The sequence below is a fragment of the Arctopsyche grandis genome, chromosome 9, assembly GCF_051622035.1.
Source record: "Arctopsyche grandis isolate Sample6627 chromosome 9, ASM5162203v2, whole genome shotgun sequence".
Lineage (NCBI taxonomy): Eukaryota > Metazoa > Arthropoda > Insecta > Trichoptera > Hydropsychidae > Arctopsyche > Arctopsyche grandis.
In genome coordinates this window covers 31,138,593-31,161,543 of record NC_135363.1, presented here as the reverse complement: position 1 = coordinate 31,161,543, position 22,951 = coordinate 31,138,593, and the positions used below count along the sequence as shown (strand labels likewise).

The 22,951-nt window shown below is 33.6% G+C and overlaps 1 protein-coding gene across 3 annotated transcripts; it reads left to right on the top strand.

Moving 5' to 3' along the window:
- The first annotated feature begins 5,968 nt into the window (after nt 1–5,968).
- LOC143916469 (phospholipase B1, membrane-associated-like) lies at nt 5,969–20,471 on the top strand. Of its 3 annotated transcripts, none has more exons than XM_077437593.1 (9): nt 5,969–6,103; nt 6,569–6,758; nt 15,886–16,056; nt 16,127–16,397; nt 17,290–17,516; nt 18,367–18,529; nt 18,723–18,874; nt 18,950–19,109; nt 19,809–20,471. In XM_077437593.1, the coding sequence occupies exons 2-9, from the start codon at nt 6,753–6,755 to the stop codon at nt 20,030–20,032; spliced, it is 1,374 nt and encodes a 457-aa protein (XP_077293719.1). In that variant the 5' UTR covers nt 5,969–6,103; nt 6,569–6,752; the 3' UTR covers nt 20,033–20,471. The 3 variants fall into 3 exon arrangements, with proteins under 3 accessions (XP_077293719.1, XP_077293720.1, XP_077293718.1); XM_077437594.1 differs by having other exon boundaries at nt 5,969–6,027; nt 19,809–20,469; XM_077437592.1 differs by having other exon boundaries at nt 5,969–6,255; nt 19,809–20,469.
- The last annotated feature ends 2,480 nt before the right edge of the window (nt 20,472–22,951 follow it).

Below are 22,951 nucleotides of genomic sequence, written 5' to 3'. Positions count from 1 at the left end.
TGGACATACAATATCTGTGCATCAAGCCATCGATATATAGATTTTTAAAAGGCATTACACACAGTGCTAAATATCCGGAACCGCTTATACACTAAAATAATTATCATAAACAGTCAAAATACACAGGTGGGCTTAAAATTTCAATATCATTCATAAGGCCGCTCGAAATATTATTTTAAAACTCGATCTTCCTCGTTCTTTTTCGTCTATTCTCATCCTTGACATTAAAAATTCAAACACCATTCATAGAATTTCATTAGATGCATCTTTACTGTATTGATTAGCGGACGTATTCCACCTCAAATTTTTAAATTTACACTTCGCCTATTGTATATAATACATATGTACATTCTGTGTGTAAATTGGTAGAGGTATCATAAATCATGGAGTGCAACCAGAGTCGTTGACCAAACTTGCACACGAGTGCAGTGGAAAGACCTTCATTTCGCTGAAGAAAAAAAAGCTTCTTTGATATTCAAATATGTACATACATAAGTGGCTGAAAAGTCGCTTTCTCGCTTTTATCGTTCATTTCACAAAGGTTCACCAATCGTTGGCTGGCCGCAAATGATTCTGTTTTAAAAATCGATTATATACCAGTTGGCCTCATCATCAGTCAAGATCAAGGCCTCTCCGATTTAACTTGCCGTTGTGGTTTAATATTAGTACGCACTCGATCGGTTCTATTAACGTTGTAATGTGATATTATATATGAGTAAATACAATTTGTATGGTATACTCAGTATGTGTACACACGTGTATGTAGTTAGTGTTTGAACTGATTGATATGAGTGATATTGGAAATATATCATGTTGGATTGTATGTATATAATAAATATATATATATATATATATATATATATATATATATATATATATATATATATATATATATATATATATATATAATATATATAATAAATATATCAACTAGAATTATTTAGAATTTCAATAGAAAGCAAGTATAAAAATTGTAGCTAATTCAAACGAGCCCTAGATAACTACCACCGAGGATTTCGAGTTTTTTAAAGGTGTGTTTAGACTCTATAATATATCTTGCAACAATATAAAATAAACAAAAGAAGTCCTTTAATGAATGTATTTTTCCAAAACTAGTTCCATCTTCTTCATTGTTGTTAAAATGTAATGCTCACAATCTAAATGCCACGCCACAATCTAAATTACTCAGCAGTTAGGGGTTTCCATCGAGAAATTCTGGTATGGTTATAAATTCAGAAATTCCGGTGTAAATCAGTCTTTATAAACATCGACACGGATTACACAACCCATGTTCAATGCATTTTTTACAAACAATTCAGGAAAAAATTTGCCTCTTATCCGATCGTTTTCATACTTTGCCATATTGCTCATTTTGGTCATCAATATAAGTAAATGGATCCTCCGCCATTACGATAGAGATAAAATATCGTTTAATGGTGCTTACGGACTAAACCAACGACGATTTTGGGCCAACTTTTTAACCAGCAGTAGCGTACAAAATATCGAAATAAAAATTAAATTTTAAAATGGAAATTAAATATCAAAATCAAGCTAAAGAGCGAGATTGAGCTAAAATTAGATCATCGTTGATGTTTTGAATTACAACAATGTTTTGAATTACGACGATACCGCATATAAAACCAGAGAAATATTATAATTTCTCTGATTAAGAGCGAAAAAAAATATTGTTAAAGTCGTCACGAGATGTTACTGTATTTCCACGTGGATGATCGATAAAAAAAAACAATTCATAAAAAAACGCGGTGTCGGATGTCGGTGATTTGTCAAAGGGTTTTTTTTCTTTCGTCGAAATAAAATTAATAATCACACATTATCCGATAAATTTTACCTCTGAAATGATTTAATTACTTGATTTATTTCGACGAGAGAAACAATTGAAGAATAAAAAAATCCGTTTGATGTGACCGATAACACCCCGGGTTAGCAAAAATCGTTGGATCACCCATACTAATACATGATATATTCTCAGTAACTGCGCATTACGGGGAAGTAAAAATAATAATTCTTTGATTTTTTTTCGATCTTAGTGCGTATCTTCGTAAGTCAAAACATCTTCGACAAACAAAAGTCGAGGATTACCTGTATGTGATTGTTGATGATCTAATTTTAGGTCAATCTCGAAAATTTATTTAAATTGTGCATGTTGTGTTTTAACTTTCAATATTTAATTTTAATTTTAATATAATGATTATAATTTTATTTTGATACTTGAATTTAATTTTAATATAATAATAATAGTTTTAATTTTGATATTTAATTTCAATTTTTAAATTTAATTTTTATTTCGATATTTTGTACGCTACTGGTTTTAAAAGTTGGCCTGTGGGCCGTTCGTTGGCTTGGTGCGTACGCACCATAAGACGCGTTTGAAGTTTGGAAATTTGAAATCTGGGTGACGTCTATGTAGTCTTTAGTTTTATACATAGATGGCGGTAGTAAAATAAAATTATTGGTATTTTTATTCAAAATAATAATTTATTTTCAATGATACCTGGAAAGGCTTAGCGGGTAGTATTCTTGTTTATTTTTTACATGCTCAATATACAGCATCCATCGGCGTATTTCAGGCTGATGGACTTGTTGGCAAAACGCTTTTGGCAAAACGATCGGCGTTGGTCAGCATTCAAGGGGTTAAGCATAGTTCTTTAGAATCCTTAGGATACTTTTTGACTATTGCTTTATGTTTTCCTAACGCATGCGCGCTTTATGTGTTCATGTGTTGTTGTTTATTTTGTACTTGGTTATGTACAGTGTGGCTTTTTTATTAGAACAGTGATGTGCGGTTGTTCATGTGCGATATTCATGAACAACCGTCTCGTTCTCCGACGAAAGGGTCTCTTAGGGTCGGGCCACACCGTGCAACTTTGGCGGCCGACTAGTTGCGCGACACGAAAAAATGTATGGAAATGTGTGCGACAAACAAGTTGACGGGTGTTGCATATCCCATCTGCCTGCATGCATTGGTCTGTTCGCCCTCAACCAAGTCGCATGCAAGTCCCACGGTGCGGCCCGGCCCTTAGACTGTATTACTTGGGGGGGGGGGTGGCCTCATGTTAAGGGCTTAAGTGGTCAAATTCCTTGACATTTAAAGCGGGCTTAGTATGTTTGCAAAGCAAAGTTGAAAAAATATTAAGTAACCTTCTTCAATCGATCACGCATGTGTTGCATACTAGTAATATTATGCTACTAGATCCATACCAATTACGTTGATTAATGATAGAGCCCACCAACGATGCGATTTATCTTCTAAATTGTTGTATAACTAATCGAAATGATTATCACTCATAAACTTTGTAAGTCAATTCGATTGATTTACTAGCACAGGGGTACTCAACCGATGTGGTGAATTTCTGAATTGTTGGGATTCTAATTCTTATTTTTTTCTCATAAAGCTTTATATTACAAGCTTTCATACTTTCTCATATACATTTTTACTTCAATGATAAATTAAATAAAGCAAAATATCGATGAAACGTACGGCGCGACTATTGATGTGTTTTAGGCCAAAAATCACAACATATTATGGCTTTTGGCCTATGACCTTTTATTAATAGAGAAGTAAGGCCTCAGTGTGCTAATTGCATCAAATTTTGGTCAACCAGCAGCATAGATCAATGGTTAGCGTGTAATTCTTTCAATTGTGTGGTCACAAGATCAATCCCTGGCTGTGCTACTAACCATACCTTGGATATGTGACTCCAAGGTCAATCGTTGCCGATTTATCTGATTTCATTGAAACGGTTCCAACAACTTGGCAACCCTGTCCTATTTCTCACAAAATTCCAATTCACAGCATCTCTAATTCGTGGATTTATAAAAATTCTGCAAATTTATCCATAGATGTCTCTATGATTGTTAATCGATGTTCGTAATTAGCCTTGAATAATACTTATGTACAATGTTTGACCATACATAGATGTTGTGTAAAATAAAATAAATGAGTGTAAACCTGTATAAATAAATAAATTAAACGATTCTATGAAACCAGCAAAGTTGAAGCAACATTTGCTGAATGTTCATCTACAACACAAGGACAAGAAAAAAACATTTTTTAAACGTCGTGAGAATTATTGAAGCTTTTTACGTAGCACTAGCGATAGAAAATCAGAAAAAAACACATACAATTTGAGAAAATTTTATCAAATCCTGTGCTCTCTAAGTGGTGAAAATTTCGTTGGGAAATGGATTAGAGAAATATAAGAAGAGGGAATTAAATTCTAAACAATGGTGAAAAGGGAAATAGAGCAAAAAAGGTTGGGAGCCACTCTACTAGCTATGCTAAAATCTTCTGACGACAATTATCTTAAACCTTTTCTTAATTGTAGTCTAGTTTTTCGATTAAAATATTCTAATGTACCCACAGAAGATTGTTTAAAAAAAGTTGGGCGATTTATCTGTTAATTTGGCGAAGTAAATTCAGATATCTATATATCTATATAAAATTGAATGTCTGTCTCTCGTTTAGGCTCCTAAACCACTGAACCGATTACGATGGAACTTTCAGGATTTGTTGTATGCATGTCCGGGAAGATTTCTGTGAAAAAAAAACCTCTTAATAATTATATTCATAATTACGATTTTACCGACGCGAAAGTTTGAAACGCCATTGTGTAGTTAAGGAAATGTGTTTGTTGGTAACCACGTTAACAAGTTGGTTTATGATGATACGGCTTTGAAGAGACGTTATTTGATCTCCAACCATTACTTGAAACTGGAACGGGAATTGCATGCCTTATTCACACATTGCAACGCATGCCAGGTTCAACTAGTGATAGCCAGCAGCATAGCTCGGTCGTTAAGCTTCTGATTAGCCTCAAGAGGCGCCGGGTTCGATCCCATGAGCTGACCTCGATTGAAAAGAATTTTTCTGAGTATATCTGTAGTGCTGCTGGTCAGACCTGGATATTTGTGACTCCAGGTCGATCGTTTCCTCAGATCAGAGTTTGCTAATTTTCTCTTATTTCATTGTTGAAACGGTTCCCGGTAAAATTGGCTAAATATCCTTCCTACCTACTATGTCACCACTATTTGAGATTGATTAATGTACAATAAAATGTATGTACGATTCATAGATGTCTCGTTGATTTGCGAGTTTTTCAGTGTCTCGTAATTCAACGACTTGTACAATAAAAAAATGCTGCAATGTTTGTAATTGGCCAGGAAGGTACATTAGGGTTACCTGTAAAGGCTTTCCTGGTATATATGTAAAAAATAAATAAATAAAATCGTATATATGAATAAGAAGTGAATGTCTGTGTGTGTGTGTGTGTGTGTGTGTGTGTGTGTGTGTGTGTGTGTGTATAGGCTCCTAAACCACTGAACCGATTACAATGGAACTTTCGGGATTTGTTGTATGCATATCCGGGAAGATTACTGTGAAAAAAAATCACCCAAAAACTGGAACGGAAACCGGAAAAACGGGAATGAGTGTCATTGCAACGCAATAATTTCAAATGTCTGCGTTTTTCCGACAAATGGGAACGGGAACGGGAATTGCATGCGTTATTGTTGCATTGTAACGCATGCCAGGTTCAGATAGTTTAATATAAATTTTAAATTTAATAAAATGCTAATTTTTCATTATTTAGTATTAACTATACTACCTTAATCATAAAAAAATTATTATGGTATATTCTAACAAAAGACACGTCTATTAAAAAAAAACAATAAAGCTAAGTGCTTCTAAAGCTAGCTCAGCTAACTTCCAATTTGATTATTTTTTTTACATAAACGTCAATCAACGTCAATAAAATCTTCCTTCCTTCGACCTCAGAAGCTGGCAGAATCGCAACATCCTTGATTTGAGTTACAGTCTCATCTCAAATTCGGTATTTGGTATACATACACGTGTGTGCGTGATGTTGGTGCACACACGTGTGTATACCCAATGTACACACACACAGTCTACCCCACCTAGCCTTATGGCTATTTCGATGGATATTTTTTCAGTTATCACCAGTCATCCGACACGAATAGAACCTCCAGAGAAGAGTCGTGTACAGTAGGGTGACCATCTCTCTCCGCATATACATAATATAATATGATCGAGCCGAGCGACAACATCAGTACCTCGATTGCATAGGTCAAGATCAGTAGTAGGAGGTGCACTTCGAATGCACACGTTCCCTTGTGTGTATATTAAACGATAGCAGTAGGATTCAAACTAATTTGGCTGGAAAATTCTAAGGAAAACGGTCGAGTCAAGTTGCCAACCGAATCTTCATTTTATCAATTGTTTGTTTTCAATTTATTTTTATTCAATTATATAATTGAATTTAAATGTAAACACAGTAAAAATAAAGCACAATTAAAGTGAGGTGAAAATTATTATTTGAATTTAATAAATGAACTAGCGCGATCTATCGGTGGAAATTCAAACTATTTCATACATTTTCAATTGTTTAATTATTATTTTTTTTAAATATCCTTTTACTTCCTATAAATTAACTATAAAATGTAGTAGTTTTGCATAATAGATCTATACTGGAACAAAAATGATCTGTTTGTTTGTCTTTATATTAATGGTAGAAATATGTGATTTTTTCAGATAATAAGTGTGTTTACATACAAAAATTGTATCACCCATTTAAGTGAATTTTAACGATGGTTTCCAAATTAACGAGATAAAATATGACTCGTTTTTAAATCGAAGCTGTGATAAGTCTTATCTGAATAGTTTAATTTCGAGTGATAGTGTGTTGTTTTCAAGTTGTTAAGTGATTGGCTCAAGTATGAAGGTAAGTCACCGTTTAGCGTTTAATTAGCTGTAATAATTTTTATATTTAGTAATCGCAAACTTCCTTTTGCCTTTCTTTGGCATCGATACATAATGAAAACTTATTTGAAATGCAAATGGTGTATTGAAGCTGTAATTTACATTTAAACTAATTAACTGAAAAGGATAATCAACTTTTGAAACGAGATCAAAGTCAAGCTATAACTTAAAATGCAGTACATAAATCCATTACTATATATTGTAAAAATTAACATATATATATATATATATATATATATATATATATATATATATATATATATATATATATATATATATATATATATATATATATATATATATATATAGAACATATTATATTAAATTATAACAAATAAGTGTCATTATTTGTTATCATAATTTTCATCAATATATTTAATTATATTATACTATTGTAGTTGAATTGGCGGCAAAATTTCTTCTTTGAAGTTTTTTTATTTCAAGACATACCTACTTTTTTTAAGAACTTAAATATCATTATTTGTTTGTAAATCTACAGTTTTCAGTTGAGAGCCATTCAATTTCGTACACCACATTTCTCAGGGTACTTTAATTTGGACTGGAGACTGAAATTGACGGAAAATTTTTCTTTTTTACTTTTTTTTTAAGCCTTCACTCAATAAGTATCTCCTAAATTAAAAACGACATCATATTGAGATAAAAATTAAAGGAAATTTTCATGAAAAATACGGTATCATTGGATTCAAGTATTTAAGACCACAAGCAGTTCGAAAACAACTTACCTACATATGTACATACATTCATCATTTGCCTACCGATGCATTTATGCAGAAGTTGCAACTTGCAGTGTGCATTTTTTCGTTCGTCAAGTATGCGGTCACTTGAATACGATTACAAATCATTAGCGGCCCTTGAGAAACCTTGGTATTGTCCCTGAATATAAACAAACGGTGGTGCGTATGTACGTTCGCCTTGAGCAACAACTGGTCAACTTGAAAAACTGGGACGCCAGCGCCGTTCAAACGGTGGTTCGAGATATATGTATGTAACCTATTTGGTCATAACTAACCGTTGACATTGTCAAGTGAAGGCTCACTCAGATTCCTACAGACTGGTTTAGTACTTAAACGGTTAAAAGAATTTATTAAAAAAAAATACAAATGAAAATTACATCGGAAAATCAATTTTTACTTCATATAATACTAAGAAAAAAGTAAATCAAAAAACCGCAAATACCAAGCGACATCGTAGGACAAATTTTATTTGATTAATATGCCAATACGATTAATATACCTAATACAACTCTTGAATTAGATTATGTGTTGTTTTTTTTTAATATTGACGATTGGAAGTGAAACATGAACTATAAATTTATAAAAAAAAAACGCTATAAAAGTGCATGCAGAAGCTTTTAGATCCGTGGTTCTCAAGTGCGGACACTAGTGGATTTTACTGCGGCCACCCGCGACTTAATAGTAAATAATACTAATATTTAAAAAAATATATATATTTTTAAAACTACAAAAAAGTAACTTAACAATAATAGAAACCATGCTCATCATTAATAAACTAAAAAATATAGCGAAAAGCCTTGTGACAGAAGTTGAAAATGACAATTTTTCAATTTTGTCTTCTGTTAGTGATTTGATAGATAAGATGACAGACACAACTTCAAAATTAAAATTAAAACTTAAAATAATAGAGTGTTTAAAATCTCTGAATCTGGAACTTGATAAAGGGTTCGAAGAATTGAATTTTTTTGAAACTGTTTCTTTTGTATCTTCCCCTTTTATTATGATGACAAATTTTGATTTTTAAATGCTTTTTATTATTACGAAATTATGTTCACAATACATCTTATATCTATTTTAATAGCTACTAATCTACTGATCATTTTCTATTTTACAATTTAATTTAATTTGGTTATTAATCACAGTATTATATTATTCTAATGTTAATCTAAAGCATAATAGGAAAAAGAGCTCAAAAACCTATTTACAATCCTTATAAATGTTCATAATACATCTAATACATAATATTAATTAAAGACTCTCTAAAGTCGATGACCTAAAGCATATTGTGTTTAGGTAATCTGTGTTTATACCTGAAGGGTATAGACATTTTGTTGTAATCACCGAGACTCTTCACAAATGTGTTAGTATGGTTATTAGTAGAGACCGGAATCTGAAGGGGCTGTTTATTGTTCAAAGATTGTAAATGCATTGTTAAAGGTTTGCCGAACCTTTTTTACAAAGGATTTACAACAATGGAACAATAGGCGGCACGTTTCCGGCCCCTTCAGATTCCGACCTCTAGTTATTAGTGATTCTGTCATAGAATCTACTGGTTAGTTTGTTAGTAATGTCTGTAACAAACGGAATATTATATATGGCATGCAGTTTTTTCAGGTTAGTATATATGGGTGTATTATAAATTATTTTTAGGGATTTATTTTGTATTACTTGGAGCTTGGAAAGGTTAGTATTCGAGGCGTTATTCCATACAGGTGAAGCATAGGTTAATAATGGTAATATGAGCGCGCGATATAATTTTATTTTATTTAGCGTTGATAAGGAACTATGGCGATTAAATATTGGATATATTGAGGATATACCCCGCATCGCCTTGCATTTCGCTGCCTCAATGTGAGGTGCCCATCTCATTCTTTTATCAAACGTTACTATGATGACAAATGAAAATTTCATAGTACTACAAAATAGATTAAAATCATTTTCAGTATTGAGATTAATTAACTGGGCTAACGTAAAATATTTATTATTAGAAATTAGTCATGATCAAGTACTTAATAACCATTTTAATAATATTTCGGTTCAAAAATTTTGGTCGGAAATATACGTTGACAATGAAACAAACCAATACAAAGATTTGGCAACAATTGGTTTATTAATATTGTCTATTTTTCCCACTACCGTATATTGCGAAAGATCATTCAGTGTAATGCACTGTATTAAAAACAAATTTAGAAACCAGCTGATAGACGCAAACTTAGAAGCAGCAATGCGGCTTGCATTGGAAGAAAGGAGTATTGAGCAATTTCCATTTGCATTATTATTAAATAAATAGATACGAAAATGTTAAAATTTATTTTATTTTATGAATAAATCGATCCACTTTTTTTGTAACTTTAATTTATTTGATTAAATATGGTGCGGCCACCAGACATTTCCATGGGACCACTATTATCACCCGTGCGGCCACGGTAAAATTTCGCCTGAGAACCACTGTTTTAGATAGTTGTGTATATGTTACAGTGAAAATGTATCAAACAATGAAATTACAACATTTAACCCTAACAACCCAATCGTGAATAGGGCCAACCCTTATTTAACCTAACCTATCCTAACCCTTAAATAATACGGTGACCGGAAAAATACACTCGAGATAGATATCACTCTCGAGACATCCAAACTTTAAAAGATGCTAAAGGAGAACTAACGCAATAGAATTCCACAAAAAAGCGTCAAGGGGTAGTTGTATGTTATCCAAGGGTGCTAACCTTTTTTTGTGAAATTCTATTGCGTAAGTTCTTTTTGAGCGCATTTTAAAATTAAGACTTCTCGAAACTGCGCTACTATCCATTGCAATTTAGTGCACCTTTCCGGGAAACAAATAATACCAACCCTAACAATCTAATCTTAAATGAATAAAACCAACCCTGAAAATGTCACTGGTTATGATTTTATATATTTTCACTTGAAATATAATTTCACTGTGACATATATGATATTATATATGTAATATCTGAGCGCAAACGTGATTGTACACTAGTAAAAAATGAAAGTCAAATGCACTCACAATTGATTGAAAAAACCATCATTTTTTAATTCAGTTCCCTTGATTTAAAATGCTGCCTTGAACAATTATGCCTTGTGCTCTAAGAACACGATATGTCACATATGTATGTACATCTAACGAGATGATTTGAACAAAATCATTTGTATCGAATGTATGACTTAATTATGCAGTTAGTAAATATATGCAAGTTGAAATGAAAGTGGGAAGGACATATGTATAAGTACTAACTAAGTATGAAAGGTAGACACTGAGATGCTATGATTATATATGCATGTATGTACATACATACATACATACACATATGTATTGAAATCGCATCACCTCTAAATATTTTGAATTCCTCGGTAGAAGGTCCCCCCCACTTTCAAAAACATTCATTTTTTAATCAAAAGGGTAGTATTTCGAATATTTTGAGTAGTAATAACATATTTTCCTTTATTAGTTCCCAGACTCTTTTAAAAAACAAATTGTTCTTTATTACAAAAATAGAATTTTGACAGAGTTTGGGCGAAAACACACAGCGATGCACGTGGCACGTGGGCCGTGCCTTGCACATATTCATGGAACGGCCAGCACTTCCCGCTCCAAAATGACCCCCTGCACTGTTTTCAGTAAAATTGTATCCTTGCTTGACAGTGATCGATAACGGTTTATCCCATATTTGTAGAAATGTAGGAGATCCCCCACAGCGGGGAGCCAAGCACACGATGTGCCGTTCATCGCTGGTGTTTTCGCCCTTAATCTTCTTCTTCCTCGTCACAACCATCTGCTGCTGAATCTGAAACCCACCCCTGCTGAAATCCCAGCCTTTCATTAACTAATCTCACTACTTTGTTACAACCACGTTTGAAATAAATAGACAAATACCACAGTGTAGTGCCCTGGTAGAGCTATTGCATAACAGTAGAGATGTCGTGGGTTCAAGTCCCGGCCAGAATAAGCTGCTGGCGAGATCTTGTGTTTATTACAGATTGACCGTCACCTATTAGAATTTTCCAATTTCTCTAGCTTGGTTGCTGTGACGGATCCAATAAATTTATATATTCCCCCTCATTTTCTCGCAAATTCAAGCTATTAGCATTTCGAATTTGTTGAATCTTATAAATTTTACCTACATAATGTATTCTTCGCAAATTTACTGTATCAAAAAAGTTTGTTGATTATCCATAGATGTCTCGTTTATATTCTATGTACTATTATGTTTGAAAATTCTTTAGTACTTATGTACAAAAATAGTATAATAAATATAATAAAAATAGTATTATAAATAAAAATAGTATGCATGTATCACCTTGGGGTAGTTCCTGTCATGGTATATATGTACATATGTTCATACATATGATGTATGTATATAGCCAGCAGTATGGCTCGGTTGTTGCGTTTATGTTTAGCACCGAGAGGTTCCGGGTTCGATCCCGAGATAATCATTAATACTGCTGGTCAGACTTGGATATTTTTTACTCCAAGTCGATGGTTTCTTATCAGGGTTAGCCAATTTATCTAATTTTCATGGAAATGGTTCCAACAGATTGACAAAAATCATCCTACCCGCTATGTCACAATTATCTGAATTTGATTGATGTACAATATGTAGAAAATTATGTACAAGTCAAAATCCATGGATATCTCAATGGATTAATTAATTATTAATTTCGTTTTCTTCAGCCTTTCGAAATACAGCTATTTCTGTACTGAAAATACTGCAATATTTGTAATTAATTGTCTAGGAAGGTGCATTGGGGTCTACCTGTTAGGCCTTCTTGGTATATATCTATGTAAAATAAAACAAAAATAAAATATGTAAGAAAATAAAATAAAATAAATAAACAGATCCACACCCCTCACTAATCAACGAAAATCTATCAGGGATTTTTATATGAAAATGTACTAATTTAATCTTGGTTTAAATGGCTTTTTTCAATTCGGTGGTTAATTTCACATCTTTTTGGGAAATAATATGCAGTTTTTGATCTATAGAGCTCTTACGTAATATTATTACATATATAGAAAATAGTTTCTGGAGTATTACAGAAAGAAGCAATGTACATATGTATAAGCAGTGGCGGCTCGTGGATAAGATATCTGGGGGTTGATTAAAAATAAAAAAAATGTTTATTTGGATTATATTTTACTATTAACATCAATATTATCAAAATTAAACATTATATATATTTTATTTCATTATAAAATTGATTATTCTGTCTTTTTTCTTTGAAAAAAGATCTATCACCTTTTCATTAAATTTTTTATTGTCCATAATCATTTTTTTTCAATTGACAGCATAGACAAAGCCGTCAATCTTTCCTGGACCATTGTGTTTCTTATACTCGTATATGTATGCATGTCTTTATTCTATTTATTGATGAAAAACACCGTTCTGGCTCAGAGGTAGTTAAAGTTGTAAGCAGAATTTGAATATGTTTTGCTGTTTCCACACGAACTTTGCATAAATTGATTGCAAAAATAAGTTTTAAAAATATTAATAAATCGTTAATACTATGCATTTCTTTCCTTGAGTAAAACACTTCTAATTCAGTTTGAAGTTTTTCTTTATCTAGCATTGGATATGATTCAACGGTTAGTAGTAGATCTTTCATTGGCATTTTCTTTCAGTACTTTTCAAAATTTTCTTTATTAAATAATTTCACAGCTTTTAATTGATTAGAAAAAGTATATCTTTCTTTTATATCCTTAATAATAACATCGCACATATTTTTGGCTTCTATAATATATGCATCACATATTTTTGGCTTCTATTTTGTTCTCGTATTTGTATAATGACATTAGTAAAACTTAACATTAGTAAGTTTTCTTTAATTCAAAATGCATCGATATTACTAGATTGCATTTGGTTATAAATAATTTATACGTGCGGCATTAACTTGTGAAAAAGTTGTGACTAAAATAAAAAATTGTATTTGTTTTATCAGTATTTTCAGAAGAATATTTAAGTTCTTGAAAACATTAGCTCAGCTTCTCTTGATTTTTATACCATCTTAAATACTTAGAGTGACGTGTAGAAGTATGTGTAGAAAGATAGAAAGTGTAAGAGGTGTAGAAAGAAAGAAAAAAGGTGCAGAAGAAATGACGAAAAGTGAGGAGCGTGTCGAGCGCACACGAACGCAACAAGAAATGTGTACATATGTACTGTTGGGAGTGCAGTACGGACCAAGCTTCTAGCTGCCCCCGCGCCCCTCCTTCGCCCACTCGAGCAATTCCATCGAAAACCGTACTGCACAAAATCATAAACGATGTCTCACTTTCTGATATTAGTACCGCGATGTATGATCATTATTGGATGTATCGGTGTGCGGGCGAGCTTAATACACGCTTAAATAGTATTGATATTTTCATATAATATACATACATATTTATGTATATAATAATATTAAATTTTTCTCAATTTCCTTGGGGGTGCTGCAGTACCCCAGTACGTATGGACGAGCCGCCACTGTGTATAAGTGAGTCGAACTTAAAAAAATAGAAAATCATGTGGAGTTAGAAGCAGTGCCGGCCTTACACCCGATGGCGCCCTCGGGCAATTTTTTCTAAACATCCTTAGAAAGAACTTTCGCCTTTGGCTCTCTAATCTAAAATTTTGAATGGCTTTTGGCGCTCTAATTTTAAATTTGAAAGCGCCTTTGGCGCATCGTTCGGCGTCCTAACTTATTTCCCGACTTAGCCCCCCCCCCTCCTATAACCGGCACTGGTTAGTAGGACATAAACATTGGAAAGATTGTAAGCGTAATGTAGAGGATTTCATCAATATGAAGATTAATGACATGTGCATATGTACATATGTACAAAGTTAAAGAAAGAAAGAAGAATCACGGATGAGGATAGTTGATCAATCATCTCAACTCGTTGAACAAATAAACCATCTAAAATAAGTAAGTCGTTATGACAAGCAATTACACATACAGCAAACAAGTGCATTTTTGCACATGATAATTGAAATTAGCCTGTAATGACACTATTCCATAAAATTGCATATATTCATCTCGATGCATTGTATAATTATCATGAAATGTCCGATGTGTATGGAGATTGAAAATAACGTTCGATAATTAGGCAAGGACAGAACCGTGACACATTTGCAAAGCGAAAAATGCTCAATTGTACATATTATTTTTTATAATTAATACGATATTTACGGTGGCTTTAATTTTATGGTAATTTGTTTGCACGTATTAAAATCTCTGACGCTTTTACGTTCGATTCTTATCCGTAAACATGTATCATCATAATATTTAAATGGCACACTAACACCTTATTGATGGTCAAATATAATAAATTATATGACAGTAATAATTGTATTGTATTGTATGAGTGTAGAATATGATGAGATCACGTTTTAACAATTTATTTAAAAGCAGTCAGGTTACAATGAAATATTACTTTTATATTTGATCTAACGAACCCTATTCAATGTGCATAAAATAAAATGATTTTAAATTCTATTAAATTATTAGATGCTGCAGCCTTGAAAATTGTAAATATTTATCTAAAAGGAAAAAACATGTTTTGTTATTGGATATACATTATACAAATATTATATTTATATATGATAGATATATATTGAACATAAACCTTATCCTTGTCATTATATGTACATATGTTTTGATTGAATAAAGAATATATCCACAAATTCCACTTTTCTACAACGAATTTTAAATAACATTTTTATAAAATGTGTTTGAACCAATACTAGAGGGTTTTTTCTTTCAATTTTCATACCTTTAAAATATTTATAAATAATTGTTGAGATTTAAATGAAAATCTAAATATGTACTTCTTTCCACATTCCAGAGCTTTCATGTATGTATGTGATAGTTTCCACTTTTTTTATTGTTTTTGTGATAATTCCGATTAAATTACTTCTACTTACTTAAATCACACTTCAAATCATTCCAATTGCAGACCTAAAATATATATTAAAACTTAATACAGTAAAAAACATAGGATGTGGCTATTTGTACGGCCGAAGGAAAAAGCTTCTTAATCGACTTTAAATTTCTTATCTTATAAATTATAAATATTAAATCCTAATTTTTATAATGTTTTTATGTACTATGTACTGTATGTACAAATAGCCAATAATTCTTCGATACTGTATGTACAAATAGCCAATAATTCGTCGATACTGTATGTACAAATAGCCAATAATTCGTCGATACTGTATGTGCAGATAGCCAATAATTCGTCGATACTATATGTACAAATAGCCACATCCAAAAAAATATGCATTCGTTTTTAATGTGTTTGAATTAGTGCGTTTTAACACTTAATTTAATACATATATATTTTTTTAGGTTTTTAGAATATCCTTCTTAGGCTATTTCTTAGTATTATGCTTGATCTTTCAAGTGAAAGCTCAACCGAACATACGTAGTATTTACAGAAACATTAGAGAAATGGCTTTCAGTATAATAGGTCGAAGTATAAACGAACCTAGACTTCTACAAAGAGCAGACTCTCAACATGTAAGTTTTAATCTCATTTCCAACACACATTTGAAAATCTTCTTAATATAATTAGCTTAAAACTTAATAGAGGATACAAAAACGAATGCCATCGAACGTTGAATTTCCCTGTCGGCAATCGAACAACGACCAAAACCTATTCAAGAGCGTTAAAAATTCTCGTATGCTTCCATGGAGCGAAGTCAGATCCAAGACTAGACCTACTTCAGTCCACGCTCTAAGACCTGGAGATATCGACGTTGTAGGAGCCATGGGAGATTCCTTGACCGCTGCTAATGGAGCTGGAGCTTCAAATGTATTCCAAGTCTTCATTGAAAACAGAGGGGTATCTTGGTCTATAGGTAATACTAGTTTTCAACTGACACATTTCAGAGTGCTCTCTAGTCTACTAGTTTAGGACTTAGAAATATTTTACTTTAACCATATATAATATATCTAAGACCATATTCATCATATTCACTGAGCATCTCAGTCCTTAGCCAGCATCATGGCTCGGTGGTTACGTTGATACTAAGAAGTCACCAGGTTCAATCCTGTGAACTGACTACGATTAAAAAGAATTTATTCCGAGTATAATCTTTAATGCTGCTGGTCAGACTTGAATATTTGTGACTCCAAGTCGATCGTTTCCTATCAGACTCTGCCAATTTATCTGATTTCATTGTCGAAGTGGTTCCTTCATGAAATTGGCAAAAACTATCCTACCTAGTCACCACTATTTGAATATTATATCAAAAATTCATTATATCTATAACATATACCGATTACAAATAATGCAGAATTTTTATTAAGTCGTTGAATTATGAAACACTGAAAACTCGAAATTAAGGAGATATCTATGAATTTTAACTTGTACATAATTTTTATTGTACATTAATTGTACTCAAATAGTGGTGACATACATAGTAGGTAGGAAGGTTTTTAGCCAATTTAATCAAGGAACCGTTTCAACAATGAAATCAGAAAAATTGGCAAACTCTGGTAGGAAACGATTGACCTGGAGTCACAAATATCCTAGTCTGACCAGCAGCATTACAAATATACTCAGAATAAATTATTTTCAATGGAGGTCAACTCACAGGATCGAACCCGACGCCTCTCGGTGCTAAGCAAAGCCCAACCACCGAGCCATGCTGCTGGCTCGGTGGTTGGGCTTCTATGTACAAGAAATGTACAAATGTATCTTAAAACATGACATATCAGAACGGATTAAATATTTTTTTTATTTAATAGGAGGGCAAAATACGTGGAGAGAGTACTGTACCTTGCCCAACATCTTAAAGGAGTTCAATCCAAAGTTGATCGGATACTCTTTAGCTGATGGTCTGGGTCACCAATCCGTCACACAGTTTAATGCAGCAGAAATTGGAGCAATGTCGCGCGATCTACCTCACATGGCTCGAGAACTGGTGAGAAGAATGAAGAACGACCCAAGAGTCGATATAAACAACGATTGGAAGGTATTTTCATTCTGGAAAAGTATGCCTAAACTGCTCATGGCTTTGTAACCATAACACTGTTCGACAAATGACGACTTTTTTTTTGGTTCAGAGACGAGATATGACTTTTCTTATAAATCTATGCCCAGTGAGCACGAATCTGGTATTAAAAATTCGTTTATTTTATCGAGGTAAACCAGTCAAAAATAGAATTTGTTATTAATCCACAAGAATAGTCGAAATATGATTTTTCCAAGTGGAATTTTATTTAATTCTCATATAAAGACAATTTAATATATTATCCCTATTAATTCAATTCAGATTCGTGTAAATACGAGTAAATACTAGTACGAGCTTTTAGCTCGCAATTTTACCGATTTAAAATTCAGCACACTTCCAATTAATCCTTTTAAACGAAAACAAAAAATAGTGTGGCCAGAACATTATCCCAATAAACATTTTTCAATAGAAGATACTCATTATAAAATAGTGTTAACTGTGGGAAAAATTCCCAAGTGAAAATATGTACTTTTGACTTTTGATTTGAACTGGATGACTACTTAGAGAGATTTGAAAGCTGAAAAGTACTACAAATAAAATATATAATACCCGACTATAGATTCCAATATTCATTTTGAACAGGAAATTGACAAATTTTGAGACATCGACCGAACAACACCAAGATATAGAAAAATTGCGCGATTTAAAAAACACATTCTATATCTCCGAATCTCGAGCTAATCAACATTTTTTATTACCAGATTCGTGTTTAGTGGGCATAGATCTATAAGGAAAGTCATATCTCGTCTCTGAACCATTTTTCGTGTCGAACAGTGTAATTAGAGGATGAAACTTCCGATTTCAATTTCAGTTAATCACAATCATGATAGGAGCTAATGACTTTTGTGTAGATGTCTGCTACCAAAGAAATCCGATGAAAGCTGTAGATAATCACGTCCAAGAGCTTCGCACAGCTCTTAGAACACTCAGGGACAACTTGCCGAGGACTTTAGTAAACGTAGTTCCTGGCCCTAGTGCGTATAAGCAATGATTTTTTAAAACAAATGATGTACATGTCATACTATTTACGTTGGCTCGCCCTCACTCCACGAAAAAGCTGCGCACGCTAGAATTATGTACTGACCGTTGCTTTTACGCACCTTTTCCGAGGAGTGGGGGTGGGCCGTCGTGAAAAAAACAGGCTCTGACTACTGTTATTACTTATAGATGTCGAAACCATCAAAAGATTTAGCAATAAGCCACCGGTGTGCCAAATTTTGCACTTGGTGAACTGCCCTTGCTTCATGGGCGAAGCTCACAGACACATGTGGCCAATGATGAGAGATATAATTAAAAAGTGGCAACAGGTCGACGCTACGGTAATCAATTCACTCTTTTGGTCAATTTAAACTAACTCTTATTTGATCCAAAATTATTAAACATGTATATTTTAGATCGATCAAGCGCCTGAATTTAATACAAAAGAAGACTTTGCAGTCGTTGTACAACCGTTCGATCTCGATATAAAATTTCCAACTGATAAAAATGGCAACACTGATTATTCGTATCTCTCAACGGATTGTTTCCACTTCAGTCAAAAAGGATACGCCATCGGTAATTTTTACATTTTTTTTTATTACAATCAATGTACACTCATCATTACTTGTGGCCGGATCCACAACGTGCCGTTTATTGTTCAATTGTTGGAATTGCTATTAGTCAATTGTTGTAAAAGGTTCGCCCAACCTTTTTTTTGTACTCTAGCTTTGTAAATAGAGCCAAACCGCCCCAATTCCTGGAAAAAGCACGGTGTCTATCCGCAGTCTAGTCATTACTAGAGGTAGGATAGTCACAGTGCTATCCATTGTTCGGCAAACCTTTAACAATGCATTTACAACCTTTGAACAATACACGGCCCCCTCAGGCTCCGGTGACTAGTCATTACAGATCGCTCCAATGCGACGAGTGTACGAGAATGGTCAGACAACGTATACAGTACGTTCAATAAACATAAAATACAATAATTAATCAAGTACAGAAATAATAATCATAGAGACATCTGTGGATTATTTTTAGATTTTGTGCACAATTATTATTACATTTTTTTATACACACAATAAACACGAAATTATAGAGACATCTATAGATGTCAGATTTCTGTGCATAATTTTTTACAAATTATACAAAAGATTTTTATGACAACATGAAAATCATCTGATATGTACGACATACTCAATTAAATTTAATCTGTGTTTTTATCGTGATATGCCATACAATTCTTAATGCAGAATATTTGGTTTTGTTTGAAAACAGCCGCCAATGCACTGTGGAACAACATGATGGAACCCGTGGGTAATAAATCGATGAACTGGAAAGATATCTATGATACCGTTTTATGTCCCACCATTGATCATCCGTACATATACACGAGAAACAACAGCTTCACGTCGATAAATAATCAAATATACAAAAACAACAATAATAACGAAAGGCGTTATTTAGAAAATAATTTAGTGAAAAGAAATATTTATGGATGAGCGTATTTGAGAACGGCGACCACACATGCATAGTGTATATTATTTATTATTGTGAATAGTTTGAATGTTGTGTAACGAAAAATATGTATGTGATACGAACGATCGAATGTGTCGAATACCGTTACGGCGCATGCACAATATGTAGGGCCGGTTATTATTATTTATTTACACGTGTAAATAAATAATCGCTTGTACACGATATTAATTTCAAGAGGTCAAGCCAATGGAACCGCGAGCAGTTTATTCGCGCAAAATCGCATCTTCACTGGCGTGACGTCACCCACAAGCGATATTATTACGACTTGATTAGTGTAGACTTGACATGTTACTTATTCCGTTCGATTATTAATAAATTATTTTTGTACATATTACGTATAAATATTTCATTTTCATGTTAAGTACCTGTTAAAATATATAAATATACTGAAAATGTATTTATTTTAATTTGTTTTATTTGATAAAAACACAAATGACTGATTGGAAATGTGAAAATGTATTATTCTGTTTGGATTTCTTAAAGGCTACCTTGTGTTTTTGTATTGCCAAACATTACTCAATTCAATTATTCTTTTGTTTCCACTCTAAAATTAAAAATTAAAACAAAATTTTCTTATTAAAAAATCTTGGGTACCTTGGGATCTTCAAATATTAATTAATACATTATTTTAAAGACTAGAAATGCAAAAGAATCTTACATATCATAAAACATAGTTTGATTATTTCACAAATTTAGAAAAGCAACGCTGTAAGTCATTGACTCCGAGCGTTTTATTGTTTCTTATGATATGGATTCGTCCATAGAATAAATTCAATCGGTCAACCCAGACTTACTGAACTTGCAATATTAACTATTGGACATGATGAAGGTCATAAATTGTTTTTAAAAAAAGTGATTGCACAATTTGCAAATTTAAAGGCAAGGAAGGACATGTAAAATTTGTAAGTTAATTGTGGTTAAAAAAAACAAGAGGCCCTTTGGTAACTATAGCATGCCAATCAAATCTCTCTAGTTACACCATTGTACCCTACCCACGGGTTACTAGTAAAAATAGGCAAAAATAGCATGTATTTGTACTATATTAGGAGGCTGTAGCTCCGCAGCCCATATAGACGGTTCCACGACATAAGGTCCAAAGCTATAAGATCCAACGACAAGGGCACCACGAAAGAAGATCCACCCGTTAGAATGCCCACCTGCTAAGTGATTCAGACAGTAAAAAGCCCAGATAATAAAACGTCCAACCGAAAAACATCCACCCTTTTAAAGGTCTTATAGCTTTTTACCTTATGTCGTGACACGCATATAGACGAGCCGCCACTGATGTGCACACAGGCCACTAGTAATATATAAAAGGAAATTTTATCCATATGTACATATATACGTCGACTTTTAGTAATGTGAGTAATGTCACATAATTTTTTTAGCTATAAAATATATTGTTTAATTATATTGTTTAATAATAATTGTGCAAATAAATGAAATGTTTTAATAGCTCTACGCCGGTCAATCACTGTAGCGTTTCCTTTACATTTAACCGTTTGCCCGCGGCCGTCTTCTTTGGAAGCTTTGGGCGACAAGTCTGTAGCGCAGCTGTCTTCCATAGAATTTCTGAACTTTGCACGGGATTTTGAGGCTTATATGCGCCTATTTCAACTGTTTTAAGGTTCAAAATTGGTTGAATATATTACTGAGAGTTGAATGCCATCTATTCAATTTGCTTAAAATGAATATTGTAACGAACGGTTTTACGCACGCTTATCTGATCTTGCGGTGGGTGATGCAGAGGGTGTTTACGTCGTTCTTCTTCCAAGGGTCGGGTTATATGGAAACGTGGACTAACCTTGGGATACAGTTATATATAGTCGGGGAGGTTCCTGACTGCAAATCGTCTCGTTGATAACAGCTTCCTCGTGGTCGGGAAGCTGGCTCTGCGGTCCTCTCGTCGGTCGGACCTCTCACGGCTGATGATTCTCCGGAAACGGCGTGAGGAATACAGGCAGGGGACGTTGGGCTGGTACTCTTGGGAGGGAGTGATGCTGCACTCGACCTCACAGCGGTTCTTCAGCAATATGGTGGATCTCTGGGCCCCGTCTCCCCCTGGAGACGTGCACAGGAGAGATCTTTCTTCGTCGGTCGATGGCGGGTGAGAGAGGGTCGCTCTCCATGCGCGCGCGCCTATAAGGCTTTTTTCTGTGTGGCCACTCGAAATAAAGGACGAGTGTTGCCCTATGAGACGATGGGGAGAACGTCGCGTTACATCATATACCAGTCAAAAATTAGTTTTTTGTGGAACCATACTGAAACCTCGTCTATGTGACGTCACGTCTTCATACAATTATGAAGAATGATTATTTGACAATTAAGCCAAAACTACGAGATATATTATGTATTTTATTGTTTAAAATAATACTTTGTGTTAATTAACATATCTGGTTACTTGAGTAAATATTAAAATCTGTATTTAAAGTTGAAAACTCGATTACCAAATTCGCGAAAAAGGTGACGCGAACAGGGCTTGTTTGCTATATTTATTGCCGCGGGCAAAGGGCTAATGATGCAACATTCATGTGCGAGTCCTGACGCATTATTGAAATTTGGGGGAGGGGCTGTAAGATCGCCAATTTAGTAGTCGGCGGTCATCAGTGTAAGACAGGTAGTTCTGGCTGTTGCGAAGTTGCGACGTTCGTTGAGGGGGTCACCAGTGTAAGACAGGGAAGGTATGTTGACCGTATCCCGGTCTAACGAAACACGCGTTGTGTAGTTTGAAAGAGGATCGTTTATTTTTGTTCAATTGGTACAATGGTTATTGTATGTACGAAGAGGTTTCTTCGGAGAAGTGATCTGTTTGAACTCCAGAGGCTCACTCTGCCGGTGGAGGTTGCTGCGTTGCTTATAAACGTTTTGGGTTGAAGTGTGTC